General features: G+C 35.5%; 2 protein-coding genes across 2 annotated transcripts; one reads left to right on the forward strand and one right to left on the reverse strand.

Annotated features, from left to right (window-relative positions):
• Positions 1–2,028: 2,028 nt before the first annotated feature.
• LOC110734885 (F-box protein CPR30-like) lies at positions 2,029–3,446 on the reverse strand. The gene is made up of 2 exons (XM_021915013.1): positions 2,896–3,446; positions 2,029–2,050 (listed from the first exon to the last, which is right to left on the reverse strand). The coding sequence occupies exons 1-2, from the start codon at positions 3,444–3,446 to the stop codon at positions 2,029–2,031; spliced, it is 573 nt and encodes a 190-aa protein (XP_021770705.1).
• Positions 3,447–5,118: 1,672 nt separating this feature from the next.
• LOC110735057 (probable mitochondrial saccharopine dehydrogenase-like oxidoreductase At5g39410) lies at positions 5,119–9,221 on the forward strand. Its single transcript, XM_021915186.1, has 2 exons — positions 5,119–6,527; positions 8,207–9,221. Exons 1-2 carry the CDS (start codon positions 5,850–5,852, stop codon positions 8,897–8,899), a joined length of 1,371 nt encoding a protein of 456 aa, XP_021770878.1. The 5' UTR covers positions 5,119–5,849; the 3' UTR covers positions 8,900–9,221.
• The last annotated feature ends 398 nt before the right edge of the window (positions 9,222–9,619 follow it).

A 9,619-nucleotide genomic window follows, 5' to 3' on the forward strand; every position in this document is an offset into this window, starting at 1 on the left:
TAGAATGTAACATCATCAAGTCTAACCTTGAACAATCGAACCCAAGAATCCTCCCAACTGCCATACTTTTCCTTACGCCAAATATCAATCTCTAGCATATTTGCAGGATATGGTCCCGATATTTAACATGCTTGGTGAATACCACATGTAAACATCCTTTTAAAGGTACTAGCTTTGGAAATCCATAAGGAATCGGTGCTTCATACTGCTTGTTGCCCGTGAGATTGATGCTAAAGATACCTTTGATTCTACCCTGGCTGCCATAAAACCAATGTAAGGCATTGTCTGTTGCAACACCTTGCGCTTGTATGCACATTTTCGTGTGCGGTTTCCTTAACGGAAACGTGCAAGAATAGTCCCCAATCCTCTTCCAAGCTTCGGATTTTAAGCTATAAACATGTATTTCGCGGTCTACAATAACTGCAAATTTGTAATCCATGGTCTTAGTGTCACATGTATATTAATCATATCTACAAAAAAAAAAAATACTCCCTCCATTCTCTTTTTTTTTGCCCAATTTGATCGAGCACGGTCTCCAAGACGTGTATTAAAATGTCTATATTTTTATTTTCATACAATACACGTAAAAATTATAAAAACGTGATATTAATAGAATATATAATGAGACAACAAGACCACTCATGATTAAATGATATTTTATAGATTAACGGTAATTTATAGTCAACGTTTTTAAACTTTGACCCCAAAAATGATAATGAGGCAAAAATAAAGGGACAAAGGGAGTATTAAAATAAAAGCTGGTGACGGTGTAGATCATTATACTTTGAACTACACGAACAATGATATTTAGCTAATCTTAAGACTGCAACTTAAATTATTGATCCAGTCAAAATAATGTTACTAATCCATAACTTTATACTAATAAATATTTAACTATGAGAATATGAGATGGTTAGATGTTATGTGTATGTATAATCGATTGAAAGAATCAATATTACCTTCTTAATCATTAATGTTTTCTTTCATTATACAAATCAAACTACTTTGTAATATCTTCATATATAATTCACGGAAATATATAATGATAAACGAGTCTTAATTATCAGTCTTGTTGACTAATTAAGTATGGAATACCAAATTGCAAATTTCGATGTCACAACAACTCATCAAATCATGATTATGACACTATTAATTAAATGATCAAATAAGAAGCAGATAATAATCTGATAGTAAAACAATACTACATTAATAATGCACTAAACTTTTATAATCTACTTCGTAATAAACTAGTAAGATCAGTATCCCAAACTTGAAACATAACATGATATGTATTTATAAAATTAATGAGAATTTGTATATAATATGATGCCTAAATATGAAGTGATGAAGTCTCGGCTTGATATAAAACTTGTTAACCAGCAAAAAGTTAGAAAGTATTATCAAATTTCAAACCAAAACCATTAAATTGCCTGAATCCAAACGGCTCGATAAAAAACCGATTTTTTGAAATAAAAAACAGACCCGAACCGTAATTTAGTAAACCTGAAATAAAACCGATCCGAATAATGTTAAATCGTAGAAAAACCAAACCCGTTAACGAACCGAACCACTTATAAATTGAACTAAAATAAAACTGAACCAAAAAAAAAACCGAACCGCTTCCAACCCGAAATCGTTTAAACCGGTATAAAAACCGTTTACACCGAACCGTTACATATCGCAACCCGTCTACACCGTACTGTTTACAACCCGAACCAAATTTAAACCGCTCAAGAATAAACCGAAACCGAATCGAACCAATTATTATTTAAACCGAACTGAAACTGACCCGTAAGACACTTGAACCGATTTCAAACCGAACTAAAACCGAACTGTCAAACCGTTTTGACAGTATTAATTGATCACAATTCAGATTAACCAGCAAAAACTAGGAGAACAAACAGCTGAAAACCTTTCTATTGCTTGAATTAATCTAGTTGCTCCCCTTCAACACAAAAAAAATAAATAAATAAAATATTTCTAAGTGTTTTTTGACAAGTTCAAAATCTTCAAGAAGCTATTTCGTGTTCACGCAAACAGCAACCTAACCCTGCCAAAACACAAAATAGGGGAGCTTACAGGAAATGAACATGCTATTTTATATTACAGCAAGAATATGAATATGAGCAAAAATAACAAGATCTATAAGGCAACTACACCTCTATAAATGCCAATTATGTAGTTAATGTATTAGAGTAAATGTTAAAACAGAAATCACAAATGGTTGGTGATTAGTCACTTTTTTATGCTAATCTCTGATAGATTAACTTTAATAATCTTTTGAAGGAGAGAGAAACTTACACATAACTTAGTCAAACATCTGATCAACTATTAGGCAACCCATTGACAACATCAACAATAAAACCACACAAGTCAAAAGGAAAAGATCAGAACCTAGTGCTGATCACCAAAAACAAGGAAAATTCCAAGAATAAAACTTAACAGTCCTAGTTGCAAAACTAAATTAATAAAGAGTTAATTCCATTGATTAACCTCCCAACAACTTTTCACTTTTCTTAACAATTTAAGAGAATCATAACCAAATCTGTAACTACTTTGTGGCAGTGTGGCCTGTGCTTATTTCTAACCTTCAAATTCGAAAGAGAAGGAAATCATTTTACTACAATTTGGAACATTCCTGCTAATTCTCCTTATTTTTACTCTGTAAATATTATAAGTACATGAAACTCTAACAAAACAGAATGACACTGTGAAGGCCTTATCTGTAAGCAGAAAATCAACCAGAATCTTCTTATGTACTCAATGCAATTAATATAAGGGGAAAAAAATTCGGAAACAGTCTAGCACTCGAGAATACTTAGCAAAATGTATATTTCCTATAAATATATAAGAGAGAGAAAGAGAAGGGAGAATATCAAGAAAAGAAAAATATACCGCTTCTTCTTCCGGTGAGTCTTACAGCTACCAAAAACAAGACTTTCAACCAGCACAGCTATTTCGGGATGTGACGGTGCATTGTCACTCCAAATCAAGATATCGGGGTTGGACTTGTCAATCGATCGCAAACCACGGATCATCACCCTCTCCGGCTTCTGCCTTTGCAAATCAAACCAAATAAACTTTTCATCATCTTGTTCAAGAAGCACCTTAGAGCCATCCTTTGATAAGGCAATTGGCCTCACATATTCAAAAGGTTCAATTACATGTTGTTGCCAGACTGTGAACAGCTCAGTCCAAGAATCTTGATCACCATACTCCTTCATGACCCACACCTCACTCCGAATGGTAGGATAGTATACTAGCACACATAAGCGTTGTTGTAACACTTCGACATTCAAATGGACTTTACCAGGTGAATACTTAGGCTGCGGCACAATCTTCAACTTTTCAGAATTCAAATCAAATGCAACTATCAGCTTGGACCCATCTGATTCAGGCTTCACAGTTACCATCCAATGTAGACAACCACTGACATAAACACCCATTTTTCGTTTGTAAGAAACAAAATATTCACGAGGAAAGTCATGAACCCTTCTCCAAGAGCTTGTCTTCAAACTAAAGACCTTGACTTCACTTTCATATGATTCAGGTCGACTATTATAAAACTGTGGGAATTGTACAGAAAAATTCACGAAAATCTCTCCAAAGATATTCTTTACACTTATTCTCTCAAATTTCTTGCAAATTTTTGTGAGAATTCTCTTGCAATTAATTCAATAGTGTGAATTATTCATCTTTTCTTCGATTCTTAATGCAAAGAACGTTGGGTTGTCTTTTGTATCTCAAAGAGTATTTCCGGATTAAACCCAAGCACCGTTGTGGGGGAAATTAAACTCTTTAGGAAAGTGTTCACACGCCTAAGACAGTGTATCAAGGATTGAGACTCAAGTGGTCACTGAAATTCTCATGTTCATGTTCTTGGTATTGGCTTGGAGTTGAGGCAAGTATAGAACTTTCACATTAGTGTTTTTTGTTGTATTTTTCTGTAATACTTTGATAATTTGGTGTTTGGTTTAATACATTGATTTGTATTAGGATTGTTGTATAATTTGATTTTGATTATACATTTTTAGGTTTTGTTCCCACAATTGTTAAAGTAGTTCTTGTTATTGAATTACTTGAAAACCTAACAATCTAAAGAGTTTGAATACTTAGCAAGCATGTCTAGTGCGAAAGAATTGACCACAAACTTTGTCAAACTCAAGAAGTTTGACGGTGTGGAGTTTCGGAGATGGAAGAAGAAGATGTACATTCTTATTACATCTTTGAATGTAGCTTATGTCATTAGTACTCCAAGGCCTAGTGAACATGAGAATGAATCCTTGGAAAATGTTCGGGAAAGATCGAAATGGGACAACGATGATTTTATTTGTCGTGGTCATATATTGAATGGTATGGAGCATGATCTTTTTGATGTGTACCAAAATGTCGAGTCGGCTAAGGAGCTTTGGGAGTCCTTAGAGGGCAAATATATGCTTGAAGATGCATTAAGTAAGAAGTTTTTAGTAAGTAATTTTAATAATTTTAAGTTTTTTGATGGTCGGTCCATAATGGACCAATTTCATGAATTACAACGAATCTATGTGAACTTGAAACAACATGGTATATCTATGGATGAATTGTTTGTTATTTCAAGTATAATTGACAAGTTACCTTCTAGTTGGAAAAGTGTTAAGTATGAGGTTAAACACAAGAAAGTGGACATGTCTTTGTCCGAGTTGGCCACCCATCTTCAAGTTGAAGAAGGGATAAGAGCCATGGAAAATGCTAAGGATGGGAATCCTAACTCATCTACCATTAATTTGGTGGAGGAAGGAAAAACTGGTGCTTCCACTAGTGGAAAGAGGAAGAATAATAACTCTTTCAAGGGAAAGTCCAAAAAGCAGTGATTAAAACAATAACAAGTTTGCTTGTTGGGAATGCGGTAAGGTTGGTCACCGCAAGAAGGACTGCTTTTCTTTCTGATTGATAATACTTCAAATTAAATCAAACTAAAAAAAAATCAAATCTGAGCTATGATTGATAATACTTCAAATTAAATCAAACTAAAAAAATTCAAATCTTATTTTTGTTTGAACTTACATATTGTAATTATAAGAAATCACATTATACATTATTAATCTAGTGGCGGAAAAGCTTGTGATGATGAGGCAGTCGTTCAGCTATGGTGGTGATGGCGGCGATGGCACAACGATGGTGGGTGATGGCGGCAGTACGTAGCCCATAGCAGTGATTAAAATTTTAGGGTTGAGAGAGAGAATTGTAAGATAATCAATTTCCCAAACTTAATTAATCTATGCCATTTGATTCAAAAGCCCACCAACCAACAGGTTTTGAGGATGATAAGAAGCAATAAATAATGAAATTATCAAATAAAATTTTAGCAAGGATTAGCAATGGAGAATGATGGAACTTTGGTTTGGACGGCAGGAGAGAGAAAGAGATGATTGGCTTTTTATTTTTTTTTAAATGTACTGGCATAATTATTATAAGGTGAAAACCGCTACTTCAAGTAGCGGTTTTCCTATCTAAATCGCTATTTGAAATAGCGATTTTGTGATAAAACCAGACAAAAAAATATAATCAATTGAACCGTTGACATGGACAGTATATTTAGAATTGATAAAAAAAAAAGTGGTTGTATTTGTGAAATTGCAACACTTCTCAACATTATTTTGGAAAAGCACTCAATATTTACAGTCAAATTGAAAAAAAAAAAAAAAAACCTCGATTTGTGTGCAAGAAAATGCCTTTGTTAAGGTGAAGTAGTTGGTGGGGCAGGTATTTTGCCATATGTCATAACACCACACAAAAGCTACACCATCAAACTAACTAATCACAAAACAATCATTTTTTCATTCAAAGTTCAAAGCTCAAACCCATCAACAATGGCGGAAGAAACCCACCTCTCAACCCCACCACCATACGACATCATCATCCTCGGCGCATCAGGCTTCACTGGCCAATACGTCCTCAAAGAATCCCTCAAATTCCTCAACTCTTCTTCTTCTTCCCCTCTCAAATCCCTCGCAATCGCAGGTCGAAACCCCACAAAACTCGCCCAATCTCTTTCATGGGCATCCCACCCAAACCCACCTCCCAACATCACAATCCTCACTGCAGATACTTTGAACTTCGATTCGCTCCTTCACATTGCTTCGTTAACTAAACTCATCCTCAATTGTGTAGGACCCTTCCGCCTTCATGGCGATCCAGTGGTTCGAGCTTGCTTCGAGACTCGTACCGATTACTTGGACATTTGTGGGGAGCCTGAGTTTATGGAGAAAATGGAGGTTCAATATCATGATCAGGCGTTTGATAAGGGTTGTTTGGTGGTCTCTGCTTGTGGGTTTGATTCGGTTCCGGCTGAATTAGGGTTGTTGTTTAATTCTCGCCAATGGGTTTCGCCTTCGGCGCCGAATACTGTTGAGGCTTACTTGAGCTTGGAGAGTGATAAAAGGATTGTGGGTAATTTTGCTACTTATGAGTCTGCTGTTCTTGGTGTTGCTAATGCTGATTCTCTTAGACAGTTGAGGCGGTCTCGTCCCAAGAAGGCTCGTCCTCAGGTTGATTTATTTTGGTGTTTTTCGTATGATTTAATTATAATTTGGGAGTTTTTTTTTTTGCTTGATTTGATTATAGTAGTACAAGAATTGACTAAACTAGCATGATTATAGAACGAGAAAGCAAATGTGGTTCAATTGTGTTGTTATTTGATGCCATTATTGATTACTTTCCCCGCTCTCTTTTAATTGCAATGCGGGGGATGCACATTTTTGTGAGAAAGGACAGGGAGATAAAAAGGGACCTGTGTGTTGAGGAGAGATAGAGGTAATCATTGGCCGAATAAAATAATGTTGCAACTATTTTGCGACTTCCAAACGAAATGAGTTGCGATTTTGAGACAATCGGAGGAAATATTTGCTTTTGTAGGGATGTGATTTTTTATTGGATGTTGACATTATGTATTGTTTGTATGCTTCTGCCTTTTGTATAATGCTTGGAGAGTAGGAGTTGATCAATGAATGTGTAGGTTGTCTTGTTGTATCTGGTCAAATGAAAAATTGTTTATGGGAATCCTTCGGGGTGTGCTTACGTGGGAGAAACTTTTCTGTATGTTTTTCCTAATTTAGTTGTTTGGGCTCCATTGATTCCTCAATTGGGTCGTGTTTTTGACAGCAGTATGTCTTGTACAGTTTAATTTCGTGGATTGAGTTGCTGATATGTTTATCCAACATGAGCAGCTAGTGTTGCAATTTGTCAACTACTTTTGTAAGTTTAGGTCTCATTTTGTCAATCTATGCAAACATTATCCGGGTGGAATGGTTTTGTGGTGGAAAAGGTTGTTTTGAAGTTATATCTTACACCTATTTCATGTGCTTCTGGTGTTGATGTTGTGTATTGCTCTCTTTGGTAGAATGTTTATGGGGAGCAAGAAGGTTTGTAGTGGATTAGTACGTGGAACGAAGTTTGATTTTCTTAGCCCTTATCACAAGTCAAGTCATTTGAGTTATATATGTGCACAAAGAGATTATGGTTTTCTGTCAGACGATATACAAAGTAATTCATATAGTTTTTGCTAGGGTGCTGAGTTGTTGACTTGCTCTGGTTACTTCAAGAGTACATAACAGTTAATTGCCGCTCACATTAGTATATGGGACATGAGATAGATAGAGATAGTCCAATTAAGTGAAGATGTTCCTTAAGTCTGTTTTTGCATGGCAATTGAAATATTAGTATATTGTAATTTTTGGTGTTAACAGTAGCTCAAATAACTGACTGAATGAGTCTAATTTTATGTTGCATAAATGTAAATAATCCTTATAAATACTTTAGTAGTATTCATCAGTTATGTAATTTCTGGTACATGCTTCAGTCTTACTGCTAATTAAGAGTGTATCTAGAGTAAATCCTGGAGCTTTTTGAAATTGAAATGCAATTGATTCTTTCAACTCGTAATATTTAAGCACTGTTCAGACGTGAACCTTTTAAAGCATATATTTGGTACTCATTTGACTATTTCTAATTTTAATGATGGTGAACAATATTTTTCGGTTTTGCTCTCTTATCCTTGCCCTCATGTGCCTTTTGTTAAGAACACTTTTGTAAAAGGGAAAATGTTTACTTAATTTATCTAATCTGAGAGGGGAGGAGGGATTGATGGTTGGTGGGCGGTTGAATTATTCTTTCCTTTTCAGAGTTTCTACATCCATGACTAAGAGCTAACTCATGCTTTTTCTCGCAGATTCCAGGTCCTCCTCCTCCTAGAGGACCAACAATTGAACAACAAAAAGAGGTTGGCCTTTGGGCTGTGAGGCTACCTTCAGCAGATTCTGCCGTTGTACGAAGAACCCTTGCCATACTGACTGAAAATCCCAGTGGACTTCGTGGGGTGAATGAGAGTGCTGATAAAATAGCTGAGAGAGAGAGATTTTGGTCAACTGTGAAGCCAGCTCATTTCGGGGTGAAGATTGGCACCAAATCATTGCTAGGCATCTTGAAATTTATCACTGTGGGGGTGTTCATTGGGCTCTTGGGTAAATTTTCCTTTGGAAGGTGGCTGCTTTTAAAATTTCCATCAGTTTTCAGTCTTGGGGGGTTCAGGAAGAAGGGGCCCACTGAAGCTGAGGTTAGTCATGCAAGCTTCAAAATGTGGTTTGTTGGTCACGGCTTCAGTGACAGCAGTACTTCATCCCTGGAAAACAAAAAACCTGACACTGAAATAATCTCTAGAGTTATGGGACCAGAGATTGGTTATATAACCACCCCAATTATTTTGGTTCAGTGCGCTCTTATTACCCTTAATCAGAGACAGAACCTGCCTAAAGGAGGTGTTCTTACCCCTGGGATTGTGTTTGGACCAACTGATCTGCAAGAACGGCTTCAACAGAACGGGATATCGTTTGATCTGATATCTAAACGTGCTTTGTCTTCGTAAGTGATACTCATTTCCTTCTCAATTTAATTTTTAGGTTTCACATCCATTTTTTTGTAATCTGTTTTGTTAAAGTAGACAGCAGCTCATAACTATAAACGGAACACAGTGAACTTTAGAGATTCAGAATAAATGCCTTCTAGCTTTTCAGTCGTGTGTTACAGTCCTGTTGGTTTATTTGGTCTTATTACTTTATTTCTTGCAAATAATTTGTACACCGTCTTTTTAGCTATGTGCTACTACACAAGATTTATGGATTGAAAGAAGGAATGAAGAAATTTTGCATGAGAAACATTTACAAAGGACATATCAAATTATTGGTCCTGAACTTATGTGATTAGATTTTGCAAGGTTGTTTATTATTACTCCTTTCATCCTACGGGGTACAATAGAGTACTTGAAAACAAAAAAGAATCGGAGATTGATGTTTTCCAATAATCCAATTATTCATGACCAATAAGAAATAAATTTAGTATTAGAAACTTTACTCGAAGTATTAGAAACTTTTGTCAATGAAATTGTGCAACATGGCAACCTGTGTAATAGGATAGTTTAGGGAAAAATCTGTTTTCAGAAGATACTATTATAGTTGGGACCGTCCTTAATTAATAGGTAGGCCATAAATAATTGAAGCCTTTTGTAATTTTTTTTTCCATTATTATCTGATTACTACCTTTGTCTCAAGTAGTCGGCTAAAAGATAGAAACAATAATGCATCACGTT

Source organism: Chenopodium quinoa, unplaced genomic scaffold (genome assembly GCF_001683475.1).
Source record: "Chenopodium quinoa cultivar QQ74 unplaced genomic scaffold, ASM168347v1, whole genome shotgun sequence".
Taxonomy (NCBI): Eukaryota; Viridiplantae; Streptophyta; class Magnoliopsida; order Caryophyllales; family Amaranthaceae; genus Chenopodium; species Chenopodium quinoa.